General features: G+C 40.8%; 1 protein-coding gene across 6 annotated transcripts in view; it reads right to left on the bottom strand.

Annotated features, from left to right (window-relative positions):
- Positions 1-16,392, bottom strand: part of FRRS1 (ferric chelate reductase 1) — a 122,168-nt gene that overhangs the window by 15,506 nt on the left and 90,270 nt on the right. For all 6 annotated transcript variants that reach the window (XM_074381377.1, XM_074381376.1, XM_010343820.3 and 3 more), the window contains 2 exons: positions 6,033-6,131; positions 4,900-5,047 (listed from right to left, as the gene is read on the bottom strand). In XM_074381377.1, the coding sequence (XP_074237478.1) occupies positions 4,900-5,047; positions 6,033-6,131 (247 nt within the window). The remainder of the gene's footprint in view (positions 1-4,899; positions 5,048-6,032; positions 6,132-16,392) is intronic.

Genomic DNA, 16,392 nt, shown 5'->3' with positions numbered 1-16,392 from the left:
AAAATGACAAGAAAGGCACTGGGGAAGCTAAAATCCTGCGTTCGTTGAGCGGTAGTGATGAGAAAGCGACTGAAAGCTCAACAAGCCTGAGAGACAAGTTGGAAGAAAATGTGTTTAAACTCTGAATCACTGTAGAGTCATGAACTAAGCATGAACTTAGCCTTCATGAAAGCAGAAGTCCATTATGATTTCAGACTTCCATTGTGGGGCTCCATTATAATTTTGCAGTCTTGCTCAAAGGGAGTTCATGCTTCGTGCAAGAACCGGCAGGAATAGCTGACCTACAGTATTTCTAAATTCTTTAAATAACAGTTCATATGATTGCCGAGTCTCTACTTCATTAATTATTAAAATTGGTAGATTTCCTAATTGTGAATTACTTAATTACCCAAGTGATTTCTACCTTTCAGTTTAAACACTCAGTATTTCACATGACTGCTTATCCCAAGACAGGAGAACGTCAGCAATATCGGAAAATAGCAGTTAGAGAAAGGCTTTAAATGGATAGATTGTTAGGAGGCTTTACTGAAACTGGATACATTTTACATTTACATTTACATTTATATACATTTTACATTTACATTTATATGGGTTACAGAGATTATATGATCGCTTCGAAAATTGGCTTAAATCTTACAAAGTCTGACTGCTTTTAAGCAGAATTCTATTTATAAATGGTCCACATACATAAAGCTAAGTAATAGAAGAGGCAATGATTTGTGTAACTGTTCTTTGTTCCCCAGTACAAAAAGATTGTAAAATTAATTCCCAGGAGTAGCAATCTCCAGGTTTGTTTATTGGAGTGTTTTGTTTCTTGTGCTTTGCACTGTACCATTATAAAAAAAAATTAACATGTGCCCCTAATATATGTTTATTTTTGTTAATAAACAGATTCATGTTTATTGCATTAATTATATATTGTATTAATATCTGATATCTATTACACCTAATACATATTGTATTAATATATATTACATCTAATATATATTAATATGTATTAATATCCTATGTACACCAGCAGTCCCCAACCTTTTTGGCACCAGGGACCAGTTCCATGGAAGACCCTTTTTCCATGGAAGATGGGGAGGGATGATTTTGGGATGAAACTGTCCCACCTCAGATCATCATGCATTAGATTCTCATAAGGAGCATACAACGTAGATCCCTCACATGCGCAGTTCACAACAGGGTTCACACGCCTATGAGAATCTAATGCCACTGCTGATCTGTCAGGAGGCGGAGCTTATGCAGTAATGCCCATTCACCCACCACTCACCTCTTGCTGTGCAGCCCAGTTCCTAACAGGCCACTGACTAGTACCAGTCCATGGCCCATGGGTTGGGGATCCCTGAGGTACACGATAAAATATGTTAAAATATTTAAAATTTTAGTGACATAAAAGTAAATCTAAACAAAGTTCTAGTATTGTTCCCTGTATCCGCTGGACTGCCTTGAAATGTGCATACTTTACTTAGAAAAACCCCATCCTAGAGCATTAAGCTATCGAACTACAGCACACATAAAACCACCTGGGATACCTATTAAAATGCAGATTCCATTCGCCAACAAAAGAGACTCAGTGGGTCTGAGATGGAGTTCAGGAATCTGCATTGCTAACAGTCACTCCAGGTGGTTCTGAAGCACATTAAGCCCCACACTTGGAGAAACACCACCGAGGAGCCAAGGCAGAGATTCTCCCCCCCATGCCATCAGCACAGCGACATCAGCCAGCAACAGAGGGGGAACAATTCTCTATTTTCACATAGATCATCCATTAACCAGGTGTTTCTGAGGAAGTGTTAGAACTACCATTTAAAAGAAAACATGTTCTGACTTCTACATTGTTAACCTATGAAGAAACATTTCACCTGCTGTACATCCACACACATAAAATTTATTATACAACAGAATTCTTCCATTTAAATAAAATAGTTTTTCTCTAAAGTATTATTTTCTTCTTTTTTTTTTTTTTTTAGAGACTGGGTCTCAGGTCTCACTATGTTGCCCAGGCTGGAGTGCAGTGGCTATTCACAGGTGCGATCCTACTACTGATCAGCACAGGAGTTTTGACCTGCTCTATTTCTGACCTGGGCTGGTTCACCCCTCCTTAGGCAACCTGGTGGTCCCCCACTCCCGGGAGGTCACCATATGGTTGCCAAACTTAGTGCAGACACCCAATCAGCATACTGCACTACAGCCCTGAACTCCTGGGCTCAAGTGATCCTGCAGCCTCAGCCTCCCAAGTAGCTGGGACTACAGGCATGCGCCACTGTGTCCGGCTCTAAAGTATAATTTTAAGTATAAAACTTTAAAATGTATAAACCATTAAATCCCCTAGCAATTTAAGAAATCCATTAGAATCAATAATCATTTATGAAGCATCTATAACATGTTAGGCACCAATATGGTTTGGCTCTGTGCCCCACCCAAGTCTCACTTTGAATTGTACTCTCCATGTGTTGGAGGAAGGGCCTGGTGGGAGGGGACTGAACCACGGGGGCACACTTCCCCCTTGCTTTACTCATGATAGTGAATGAGCTCTCAGGAGATCTCATTGTTTAAAAGTATATGGCACTTCCACCTTCTCTCTCTCTCTCTCTCCTGCTGCCATGTAAGATGTGCCTGCTTCCCCTTTGCCTTCTGCCATGATTGTAAGTTTCCTGAGGCCTCCCCAGCCATGCTTCCTGTACAGCCTGTGGAACTGTGAATCAATTAAATCTATTTTCTTCATAAATTACCCAGTCTCAGGTAGTTCTTTATAGCAGTGTGAGAACAGACTAACACAGACACCAAAAGAAGCAGTCTGATGTTACAGAAAGGATACAACTTTCGTAATTGGAAGTGACCTGGGTTTAATTCCTGACTCTGCTACTTGTTTGATTTTGGACAAGTTGCTTGGCCCTACTAGGTCCCAGTTTCCTTATCTCTAAAAAAAGCAACAAAACACCTACATACAAAGCCTCTGTGAGGAGTAAATGAGATATATGTAATATGCAGCAAGTGATAGCTGAAATTGTAACACCACCACAATGACCTGCACTTTAGTGGTAGCTGCTTAAAAACACAAGTACTTGACCTTTTCCTCATTAAAATTAATTCCCTAGACTTCCCATGTTCTTTTGTTTTTTGAGACAGGGTCTCCCTCAGCTGCCCAGGCTGGAATGCAGCCTCAACCTCCTGGGCTCAGACATTCCTTCCACCTCAGCCTTCTGAGTAGCTGGGACCACAGGTGCACATCACCACCCCCAGCTGATTTATTTTTCTTTTTCTTTTTCTTTTTCTTGAATAGAGACCAAGTTTTGTCATGTCGCCCAGGCTGGTCTGGAACTCCTGGGTTCAAGCAATCCACCTGCCTTAACCTTTCAAAGTGCTGGGAATATAGGCGTGAGCCACTGCACCAGTTCATTTCCCATGTTCTAAAGTGCTGCATACTGAATAGGCTCTGAAGGCCAAATTCCAACTGTACCATTTACTTGTCTGGGCAAATTACTTCACCTTTCTAAGTCCCAATTTCCCCTTAGATAAAAGAGATAATGACAGCACATCTCTAGCTTGTATTTTATGACCGTAAAAATGAAGACTGTATCCAAAATGCTTAGCCACTGACTGGCACTCAGTAAGCACTGAGTAATTTTTACTCATTATTGTCAAGCCATATTAGGAAATTATTACTCACATTATGAGATTTTTACTCATTATTATCAAGCCATGTTAAGAAATTACTTTCGAGCCATATTTGCTGTTGCTGGTGCAAACAAGAGTACATGACTTGACTAAAATAACTACATGTGTCACCTCTATCTAAATCTAAAAGTGTTCCTTTGGCATTCTTCCTTCAGTTAAAAAAATAAATTAATAAAAATAAACAGGTTAATTACTTAATTTAAATGTTCCTAAATTTTAACATTGAGCAGATATTTTATCCTGCTTCAGAACTTTTTGGGAGTCTGCTTTACCAAGAGTAGAAAATCTAAAACACGTGGTAGAATTGTAGGCTTTTCACAGTTAGCCTGTATCACATTTCCTGCTCTTCCTTTCCTTTACCCTATCCCTGTCTCTCCATTCTAGACATCTACCTTCTCACCATTTTCAAAGTGGGCGATATTCTCAAAGTTTTGGAGCAACATTATCTCCTAAGAGATGAGTTACTAAAAACTACATTGGTGTTTCCTGCAGTTCCTCAAAAACCATTAGCCAAGACCTCAAACAAAATCAAATTATTCCTATTAGTATGTGTTGCAATATCCACCAGGGTAGTCTTCTTGAGAATAAACTAAAGATTCAGACTCATAAAACTATGTTAGGCTGTACTTAGCATCAGAGTCACGTAGAAAGATGTGAGACAGGAAACACACCACACCAGCAGGGCAGTGTGAGGCATTCCCCCCTCCACAGGAGGTCTTACAGCCACTTACTCAGCTGTTCAGGAGCTATTCTCTTTTTCCCCTCCCCAGCTCCCTAGACAAAGCACAAGTCTAAGGAGATGAGATTCATAATTAGGCAAGTTTTCCCAGAAAAGTCAGTAAGTCTTGCAACAACCCCAAAGGCACCGTTTCTAGGTCCCCTGCAAAGTTAATCTACTATCACTAGACTCAGGGAAGCCCGATGATATGGCTTCTTACAAGGTATTTATAGTTCTTCTGGTCACATCCATTTTACTAATCAGAAGCCATTCTGATCATGAGCAATGTTGCTTTATAACACAATGAACACTCTACCTCTGCCTAGTTTCCAGCAAAATTTCTCTACCTTTATCCAGTTTCTGGCAAAATTTGACATTTATAGGAGAGTGTGTGCCTACAAAATGGGTAATTACAGTAGTTTTTCCAAAAATGGGGAAAAGAGAGGGAAGAAAATAGAAAAAAAAAACTTGAAAAGACAGCTTAACAATATACTTACCATCATCAGCTGCACCATCTGCTAGAAATATGTAATAGCTTGTGTTTAGATCAAATCTATTCTTAACTCCAGGAAGGGTAATGTTTCTTCTGAAAGAACACTGCATAACACCATCCGCCAACCTCCAAGCCATATCCTCAAGGCTATCCTACAAACACACACAATGGGTCTTCTCAGCACTTTCCAAAGATTTGCTAAAAATAAGATATGATCAAAATCCTGCCCTGTTCAGTTTCCTTTCTCTAAGATCATATGTGCATGCTTTGTCTGCAGTGTCATTGTTTTTCCACTTCCTCTTTGAAGAGAACAAGAAACATTTTCTCCCAGTTTATTTGTCTTTAGCCCATTTGGCAAAATATTGATAATAATATTTTTACTTTGAGCCAGAACCCCGCGATTCCTCTACCTAAGCAGGAAATTTTAGCAGATGTACTAATTCCATCTGGCCACTAGTATACAATCAAAAACACTGAAAAAAAAAAAAAAAAAAAAAACAATTAACAAGTACTACACTAGTGGCCAAAATGCAACGTGCAACTGGGGAGAAGTTCCAAGCCAGCCGTGGGAGTCAGCCCCATGGGAAAGTTGTGCACAGTTATGTCATTAAGTGATAGCTACTGCTCCTTCAGAGTTCACTTGCCTGTCAGCTGTCCTGCAAAAAAGACAATTCTCTACCAGAAATAGTCCACCTTTGACACACACGCCAACAAAGGACACTTAAGACAACTGTCCAAGGCATCTCCGGCCTTCGCCAAATGTGCTCCTCTTTCTCACTAGTCAAGAAATTTTGTCACTAACATCATTCTCTTCTTAAAAACCTGTCTGTAAGCATTTGAAAAGCAGCTGATGCCCTGACCATCTTAATAAACCATAAAGTACTTTTTTGTAAGCTACAACAAAAAAGATGTAAGTGACACAAGCAAGAATTCATCTGTCCCTACAAGACGAACTTCTAAAGTGTAGAGAAGTTTCTCAGAGATCATTTTAAGAGAAGCCCTGCTGGCAGGCCCCTGCTCAGGCTAGGCTGTAACTTCGGCGGTTACAGGCAAACTCGCAGCACAGCCACCCCAGTGATAGTGACACAGCCGGAAAGCGGGTCTCCAGGTGGAGGTTCCCAGAATTTTCACACCTACCCTGGAGTCCATTACAGGGTGACTTCGCCCCGTTAAATGGGAAGGCTTGATGTACACAGTCTGATCTTCACAAATACACAGATAAGCATCATCATCACCCTGAAAAAAAATTGCAAATGAGAACAAAGTTAGAAGGAATTTCAGCATTTTGTTTTCTTTTTTAAAAAAAGAATCTCAGGAAACCAAATATTATTTGGTGTTTTTAAAACATAATTTACTGAATTGTGAATGAATGACGCTATGAATTCTAGAGAACTGGCTAATTTGTGAGTTAAAAATCATTTTGTTACAATACAAAAGCACTAAAATTGCAGTGTAAAATAATAGATTAAGATAGATACATAAGGGAAGATGGCCGCCTAAGAACATCTCAGGACTTCAGCTCCCAGTGAAAGGGCAGTGGGTGAGTGGACGCCGCATTTCCAGATGAATTTTTATTGCCCACAGACCAGGAGATACCCAGGCAGAGGGGTCGCCAGCACCGCAGTCCCGGCCGGTGCGGCTGTTTTGGCCCCCACCGGGCTGATTCGGCCCACGCGGCTGCTGCGACCACGCCCTGTTGCGGCGGTTCTCCCAACAAAAGCCACTGGTCTGGGAGCCCTCTTAGGTGGCAATCGGAGCCCTGCCATGGCAGAGTTGCCCATTCATCTGAAATAGCGAACAAGGCAAGGAGATTCCTAGGCAAAAAAACTGCCAGGAGCCAGCGCCGCTGTTTGAGCCGACTCAGTAAGTCGCAGCATGGGATCTCCCGGCGCCTTTTCAACAAGCGACTGGAATGCGGGGTCATTCAACTTAAAAGAAAAGAATATGAGTCAGGGAGCCAGGTGATCAGGCTCGGTTGGTCCCCTCCCACCCCCACCACAAGGAAAACAAAAACAGTAATTGAAAACCCTCTGGGTTGAGTGTTTCAAAGTAAGAACAGCTGAACCGGGACGGTCCGGCTCGCTGGGAGAGGGGCGTCCGCCATTACTGAGACTCTCCACCGCTACGGAGGCAGGCCGCCATCGCCGAGGCAACCCGCCGTTGCCAAGGCAACCTGCCACAACAGAGAGGGTCCGCCATAACAGAGGCGGGGCCACCGTTGCCGAGACAGTTCTAACTACGCCCATGTAAACAGGACTGCAGGGAAGAGCACGGAGCAGCTGGGCAGAGCCCACAGCAGCTCAGCAAAGCCTCTGCAGGCAGACAGTGGCTAGGTGGGCTGCTAGCTGGGCGGGGCAGACCTGAAAGAAATCAAAAAAGGCAGTAGCGCAACGGAAACTCATAAAGCTCCAACTCCCTAGGACAGAGCACCTGGGAACAAAAAGTACTTTATGAGATCAGCTGCAGCAGACCTAAACGTACCTGCCCAGCAGCTCTGAATGAACAACGGAGCTCACAGCTCAGGACTTAAGCCCAATAAAAGATAGACTGTCTCCTCAAGTAGCTCCCTGACCCCCATAGATCCAAAGACTCACCTCATAAAGGAGAGAACGGACTAACAGTTGGCGAGCATCCTTCTGGGACAAAAATAGCGGAAGAGGAAACTGGTAGCAACCCTTACTGTTCTGCAGCTGCTGCAGGTGATCCCCAGGCAAGTAGGGCCTGGAGAGGACCTCAGCAGTCCTACAGCAGAGGGGCCAGACTGTTAGAAGGAAAGCTTAAAAAAAAATAAAAATAAAAAAGAGCCGGGTGCGGTGGCTCAAGCCTGTAATCCCAGCACTTTGGGAGACTGAGGCAGGTGGATCACAAGGTCAAGAGATCGAGACCATCCAGGTCAACATGGTGAAACCCTGTCTCTACTAAAAATACAAAAAATTCGCTGGGCATGGTGGCGTGTGCCTGTAATTCCAGCTACTTAGGAGGCTGAGGCAGGAGAATTGTCTGAACCCAGGAGGCGGAGGTTGCAGTGAGCCGAGATCGCGCCATTGCGCTCCAGCCTGGGTAACAAGGGTGAAACTCCGTCTCAAAAAAAAAAAAAAAAAAAAAAAAAAAAGAAGTAACTTCAGCACCCACGAACTAGAAGCTCACTCAGAGACCCAATCTCAAAGACAGTAACTACAAAGAAAACAGGTGGATAAACCCACAAAAATGGGAAGAAACCAGCGCAAAAAGGATGAAAACTCCCGAAACCAGAACACCTCTCCTCCTAAAAGGGATCACAACTCCTCACCAGCAAGGGAACCAGATCAGAAGGAGCAGGAGGGTGATGAAATGACAGAATCAGACTTCAGAAGGTGGGTAGTAAGAAACTACAGTGAGCTAAAAGAACACGTTCTAACCCAATGCAAAGAAACTAGGAACCTTGAAAAAAGATTGGACGAAATGCTAACGAGAATGGACAGCATAGAGAAGAATATAAGTGAATTGATGGAGCTGAAAAACACAACATGAGAACTTCGTGAAGCATGCACAAGCTTCAACAGCAGCATTGACCAAGCAGAAGAAAGGATATCAGAGGTCGAAGACCAACTCAATGAAATAAAAAGAGAAGGCAAGAACAGAGAAAAAAGTGGAAAAAGGAATGAACAAAATCTTCAAGAAATGTGGGACTATGTGAAAAGACCTAACCTGCGTTTGATAAGTGTACCTGAATGTGACAAAGAGAATAAATCCAAGCTGGAAAATACTCTTCAGGATATTGTCCAGGAAAACTTCCCCAACCTAGCAAGGCAGACCAATATTCAAATCCAGGAAATACAGAGAACACCACAAAGATATTCCTCAAGAAGAGCAACCCCAAGGCACATAATCGTCAGATTCACCAGGGTTGAAATGAAAGAGAAAATGCTGAGGGCAACCAGAGGGTCGGGTTACCCACAAAGGGAAGCCCATTAGACTCACAGCAGATCTCTCAGAAGAAACCCTACAAGCCAGAAGAGACTGGGGGCCAATATTCAACATCCTTAAAGAAAAGAACTTTCAACCCAGAATCTCCTATCCAGCCAAACTAAGCTTCATAAGTGAAGGAAAAATAAAATCCTTTGCGAACAAGCAAGTACTCAGAGATTTCATCACCACCAAACCTGCTCTACAAGAACTCCTGAAAGAGGCTCTACACATATAAAGGAACAACAAGTACCAGCCACTCCAAAAACACACCAAATGGTAAAAGAGCATCAACACAATCAAGAATCTGCATCAACTAACCAACAAAACAACCAGGTAGCATCAAAATGACAGTATGAAATTCACACATAACAATACTATCCCTAAATGTAAATGGACTAAACACCCCAATCAAAAGACACAGACTGGCAAATTGGATAAAACGCCAAAACCCATCAGTGTGCTGTATCCAGGAAACGCATCCTACATGCAAGGATACACAAAGGCGCAAAATAAAGGGATGGAGGAAGATCTACCAAGCAAATTGAGAGCAAAAAAAAGCAGGAGTTGCAATTCTCATCTCTGATAAAATAGACTTTAAAGCAACAAAGATCAAAAGAGACAAAGAAGGACATTACATAATGGTAAAAGGATCACTGCAACAAGAAGAGCTAACGATCCTAAATATATACGCACCCAATACAGGAGCACCCAGATACATAAGGCAAGTTCTTAATGACTTACAAAGAGACTTAGACTCCCACACAATAATAGTGGGAGACTTTAACACCCCATTGTCAATATTAGACAGATCAACCAGACAGAAAATCAACAAGGATATCCAGGACCTGAACTCAGACCTGGAACAAGCAAACCTAATAGACATTTACAGAACTCTCCACCCAAAATCCACAGAATATACATTCTTCTCAGCACCACATCACACCTACTCTAAAATTGACCACATAATTGGCAACAAATCACTCCTCAGCAAATGCAAAAGAACGGAAATCATAACAAACAGTCTCTCAGACCACTGTGCAAATCGAGTTAGAACTCAGAATGCAGAAACTAACTCAGAACCGCACAGCTTCATGGAAACTGAACAACTTGCCCTTGAATGTTGACTGGATAAACAATGAAATGAAGGCAGAAATAAAGATGTTCTTTGAAACCAACGAGAACGAAGACACAACATACCAGAATCTCTGGGACACATTTAAAGCAGTCTCTGGAGGAAAATACATAGCAATGAGTGCCCACATGAGAAGAAAGGAGAGATCTAAAATTGACACCCTATCATCAAAATTGAAAGAGCTAGAGGAGCAAGATTAAAAAAACTCAAAACCTAGCAGAAGACAGGAAATAACTAAGATCAGAGCAGAACTGAAGGAAATAGAGACACAAAAAACTCTTCAAAAAATCAATAAATCCAGGAGCTGGTTTTTTGAAAAGATCAACAAAATAGACAGACCACTAGCCAGATTAATAAAAAAGAAAAGAGAGAATAACCAAATTGATGCAATAAAAAACGATAAAGGAGATATCACCACAGATTCCACAGAAATCCAAACCATCATCAGAGATTATTACAAACAACTCTATGCACTTATATAAACTAGTAAACCTGGAAGAAATGGATAAATTCCTGGACACCTGCATCCTCCCAAGCCTAAACCTGGAAGAAGCCGAAGCCCTGAATAGACCAGTAACAAGGTCTGAAGTTGAGGCAGCAATAAAGAGCCTACCACCCAAAAAAAGCCCAGGTCCAGATGGGTTCACAGCCGAATTCTACCAGACATACAAAGAGGAGCTGATACCATTCCTTCTGAAACTATTCCAGACAATTCAAAAAGAGAGAATCCTTCCCAAATCATTTTATGAGACAAACATCATCCTGATACCAAAACCCAGCAGAAACTCAACAAGAAAAGAAAATTTCAGGCCAATATCCATGATGAATATAGATGCAAAAATCTTCAATAAAATACTGGCAAACCGACTGCAACAGCATATCAAAAAGCTCATCCACCATGATCAGGATTCATCCCAGGGATGCAAGGCTGGTTCAACATACGCAAGTCCATAAACGTAATTCACCACATAAACAGAACCAAAGACAAAAACCACATGATTATCTTGATTGATGCAGAGAAGGCTTTTGACAAAATTCAACAACCCTTTATGCTAAAAACCCTCAATAAACTAGGTATTGACGGAACGTATCTCAAAACAATAAAAGCTATTTACGACAAACCAACAGCCAATATCATACTGAATGGGCAAAAACTGGAAGCATTCCCTTTGAAATCTGGCACTAGACAAGGATGCCCTCTCTCACCACTCCTATTCAATATAGTACTGGAAGTTCTAGCCAGAGCAATCAGGCAAGAAAAAGAAATAAAGGGTATCCAAATTGGAAAGGAGGAAATCAAATTGTCTCTATTTGCAGATGACATGATTGTATATCTGGAAGACCCCATCATCTCAGCCCAAAATCTCCTGAAACTGATAAACAACTTCAGCAAAGTCTCAGGATACAAAATCAACGTGCAAAAATCACAAGCATTCCTATACACCAGTAATAGACTTCAAGAGAGCCAAATCAAGAATGAACTGCCATTCACAATTGCTACAAAGAGAATAAAGTACCTAGGAATACAACTAACAAGGAACGTAAAGGACCTCTTCAAGGAGAACTACAAGCCATTGCTCAACGAAATAAGAGAGGATACAAACAGATGGAGAAACATTCCATGTTCATGGTTAGGAAGAATCAACATCGTGAAAATGGCCATACTGCCCAAAGTAATTTACAGATTCAACGCTATTCCCATCAAGCTACCAATGACCTTCTTCACAGAACTGGAAAAAAACACCTTAAACTTCATATGGAACCAAAAGAGAGCCCGCATAGCCAAGTCAATTCTAAGCAAAAAGAACAAAGCGGGAGGCATCACACTACCGGACTTCAAACTATACTACAAGGCTACAGTAATCAAAACAGCATGGTACTGGTACCAAAACAGAGATATAGACCAATGGAACAGAACAGAGGCCTCAGAGGAAATACAACATACCCACAACCAACTGATCTTCGACAAACCTGACAAAAACAAGCAATGGGGAAAGGATTCCCTGTTTAATAAATGGTGTTGGGAAAACTGGCTAGCCATGTGCAGAAAGCAGAAACAGGACCCCTTCCTGACACCTTACACCAAAATTACCTCCAGATGGATTAAAGACTTAAACATCAGACCTAACACCATAAAAACCCTGGAAGAAAATGTAGGCAAAACCATTCAGGACATAGGCATAGGCAAGGACTTCATGACCAAAACGCCAAAAGCAATGACAACAAAAGCCAAAATAGACAAATGGGACCTAATCAAACTCCACAGCTTCTGCACGGCAAAAGAAACAGTCAGTGGAGTGAATTGGCAACCAACAGAATGGGAAAAAATGTTTGCAGTCTACCCATCTGACAAGCGGCTGATATCCAGAATTTACAAAGAACTAAAACAGATTTACAAGAAAAAAAAACAAACAAGCCCATTCAAAAATGGGCAAAGGATATGAACAGATACTTTACAAAAGAAGACATACAGGAGGCCAACAAACATATGAAAAAATGCTCATCATCATTGGTCATTAGAGAAATGCAAATCAAAACCACATTGAGATACCATCTCACACCAGTTAGAATGGCAATCATTAAAAAATCTGGAGACAACAGATGCTGGAGAGGATGTGGAGAAATAGGAACACTTTTACACTGTTGGTGGGAATGTAAATTAATTCAACCATTGTGGAAGACAGTGTGGCGATTCCTCAATGACCTAAAAATAGAAATCCCATTTGACCCAGCAATCCCATTACTGGGTATATATCCAAAGGATTATAAATCATTCTACTATAAGGACACATGCACACGAATGTTCATTGCAGCACTGTTCACGAGAGCAAAGACCTGGAACCAACCCAAATGCCCAATGATGATAGACTGGATACGGAAAATGTGGTACATATACACCATGGAATATTATGCAGCCATCAAAAACGATGAGTTCACGTCCTTTGTAGGGACGTGGATGAACCTGGAAACCATCATTCTCAGCAAACTGACACAAGAGCAGAAAATCAAACACCGTATATTCTCACTCATAGGCGGGTGTTGAACAATGAGAACACATGGACACAGGGAGGGGAGTACTACACACTGGGGTCCGTTAGGGGGAAATGGGGGAGGGACGGGGGGGTGGGGAGGTGGGAAGAGGTAGCATGGGGAGAAAGGACAGATACAGGCAATGGGACGGAAGGCAGAAAACCACACTGCCATGTGTGTACCTATGCAACAATCTTGCATGTTCTTCACATGTACCCCAAAATCTAAAATGCAATTTAAAAAAAAAGATAGATACATAACATGTTTATATGCTTGTAAACCCATTACTAATCGAATACCACTTTAATATTTTCATGTATATTCACCCAAACCTATTTCATGCATATTATACCCAAACCTATTTGTATTATACCTATTTGTTCCTTCCAAAAAGGAAAATATAGAGTTCTGTTACTTTTTTCAATTAACTTACCATAAACAATATTCCAGATATATATTTATTAATAAATATCTATGTCCCACATATTTTAATGACCAAATACACTGTGTTGTATTGGTAATTTTTTTTTTGGTAACTTCTAAGATGGAAGACACTGTAAAGAAATATTGCTACACAGTGTACATATTCAATAGATTTAATGTTATATAACTGAGGCAAAAATATGTGCACTCAAGGAGGCACTAGTCAGTCTACCTCTTATCTAAACTTTAGATTCCAAGATTCCTTAGCTCTGAAACTTAGATCTTATTCTTTAAAGTAATCATCAAGCCAGGCACAGTGGCTCACACCTATAATTCCAGCACTTTGGTAGGCCAAGGAAGGAGGATTGCTGGAAGCCAGGAGTTTGAGATCAGCCTGGGCAATATGATGACACCTCATCCTAGAAAAAAATGTTTAAAAATTAGCCAAGCATGGTGGTGCATGCCTGTGGTCCCAGCCACTAAGAAGGCTAAGGCAGGAGAATCGCTTGAGCCCAGGAGGTCAAGTTTGCGGTGTGCCATGATCATGCCACTGCACACCAGCCTGGGCAACTGAGGGAGACCTTGTCTCCCAGAAATAGAAATAAAATACAATAAAATAAAGTGGTATCAAAAAGCAGACTGTCAATTAATAGGGGACAAAGAATGAAAAAGAATACCAAAATAGAAGCAGACTGTAACTTCGAAGTACATTTAAACAATGGTACAAAGGAATAATCTTGATTTTAAGTTACTGTCCATGGCTTGGTCTTTCACTTGTTTTCTCCATAAACTATCTAAGAAGTGCTGTAATATGTGCTTTAGTCACCCAATTCCTTATTAAACAAGGTCCAAGACTTGTTTATACACCAGTTGTAACAAATCTTGCTATAAATTCCAATATTAAATTCTAACATCCTTCTATACTTTCAGATTCAACTTTATTTTTAAATGTTCTACTTTTGAAAACTCTCAAGAATATACTCTTAGCAAAGCAACTATGTACTGTTACACATATTACAGTAAAATCAGAATTGGCCCCATTCAAGATAAGAAATTTGGAGCAATCATGCCTTAAACCAGGAGTCAACAAACTACAACCTACAGATCAAATTCAACCTAAAGCTTGCTTCTATATAGCTCATAGGCTAAGAATGACTTCTACATACTTAAATGGTGAAAAGAAGAATATTTCATGACAAATGAAAACATATCAAACTGAAATTCAATGTCCATGTTTCATTGGAACACTGCCACATTTATTCATGTACATATCATCTACGGCTGCTTTTACACTACACCAGAGGACAGCAGCTACAACAGAGACCATGTCACCCACAAACTCTAAAATATCCTTATAGAAAAAGTTTTCTAAACCCCAATTTATTTTTTATTTTGGAGATGGATTCTCGCCCTGTTACCCAGGCTGGTGCCTAAATGTTGGGCTTAAGCAATCCTCCTGCCTCAGCATCCCAAAGTGCTGAGATTACAAGTGTAAGCCACCATGCTGGGCCTGAACCCTGATTTAAACAACGCGTTTTCTAGAATATCTATCATGAATGGACACAGAAATTCTTTTGTATAAAAAAAAATCAATACAAATAATGGTTGATTTGAGGCAAAGTGAGGCTAAGAAGGCAAATAAAATCAAACAAGTAGACCTCCCAAATATTAGAGAAGATTATGGGGATAGAGAGCAGTTCCAAATGAAGAGGAAGTGAAGGTGCTACTGCAACATCAGACTCCAGGCAGTTCTAGAAACCTCAAGTTTGAAAGCATAAAAGTTCACCATATAAGAGCTTCCATCAAATCCCTGGGCTGTACGGAAGCTCTCTCCCTAGTCCGCCCCTCTCAAGTGGAGCATTTAGAGTGCATCCTATGAGAAAACATTTATTGGACACTGTGGGAGAAGTAATAAGATGACGTTATTGTAAGAATATGGTTCTTACAACCAAAAGCTGTGTTTTAATGAAGAAGACAGATAGGTAAAGTGACATGAAAAGACAAATTGTGTATGGCCAGATAATTGAAAATGGCTTATCAGAAAAGACAGTAATTAAGCAGACCTGAGAAAACAAAACATATTTATAGGAGGACAAGGTAAAGATGAGATTAAAGGAAAGGTTTTCCAAGTTGAAGAACTTCTAGGACCAATAATATAGAAATATGAAAATTTTAAGAAACAGGTAGTTTTGTTAGCTAAAATATACGAAGGATTAAAAGAGAGCTCTAAGGCTGAAAATTCCAGAAGTATTCCCAAAGTAATGTGCACCATGCTTTAAGAAAAGAACAGTTTTTCTATAATTACTAAAGTTTTGCCAAAGGTTTGGAGGAATATTTTTAAGACAATTTTTTTTTTTTTTTTTTTTGGTGAGACAGGGTCTTGTTCTGTCACCCAGGCTGGAATGCAGTGGTGCAAATACTCTTCCTGCAACCTTGACCTCCTGGGACCAAGCGATTTTCCCACCTCAGCTTCCCAAATATCCAGGACCACAGGTGCATGCCACCACACCCAGCTAATTTTTTGTTACTTTTTTGTGGAGATAAGGGTCTCATTATGTTGCCCAGGCTCATCTTAAATTCCTAGCCTCAAGCAATCCTTCCACCACAGCCTCCCAAAGTTCTGGGATTATAAGCATGAGCCACCGCGCCCAGCCAAGACAATCTTAAACGTGGCTTGGGGAGAAAATTCCAATGGAATGGCTGTGTGAAGGATGAAATGAAAGAGGAAATCATGGAAGCAAGGGGACTACTAATGAGGGGTTACTACAGCAGTCCAGGAAGCAGACAGTAAAGCTATAAGCCAAGTCAGAGATAATGACAACGCAATAAAGAGAATGAAAGAGGTATGTCAAAGATAGACTCAAAAGTACTTGGGAGATCAGTAGCAGTGAACATATTAGCACCCAAATCTTGATTTCTAGATACTATTCCTACTAAAAGGAATTAAAGCTCCTTTGAGAAATG

This window comes from Saimiri boliviensis, chromosome 11 (assembly GCF_048565385.1).
Source record: "Saimiri boliviensis isolate mSaiBol1 chromosome 11, mSaiBol1.pri, whole genome shotgun sequence".
NCBI lineage: Eukaryota > Metazoa > Chordata > Mammalia > Primates > Cebidae > Saimiri > Saimiri boliviensis.
This window is presented reverse-complemented; position numbering and strand designations above follow the sequence as displayed.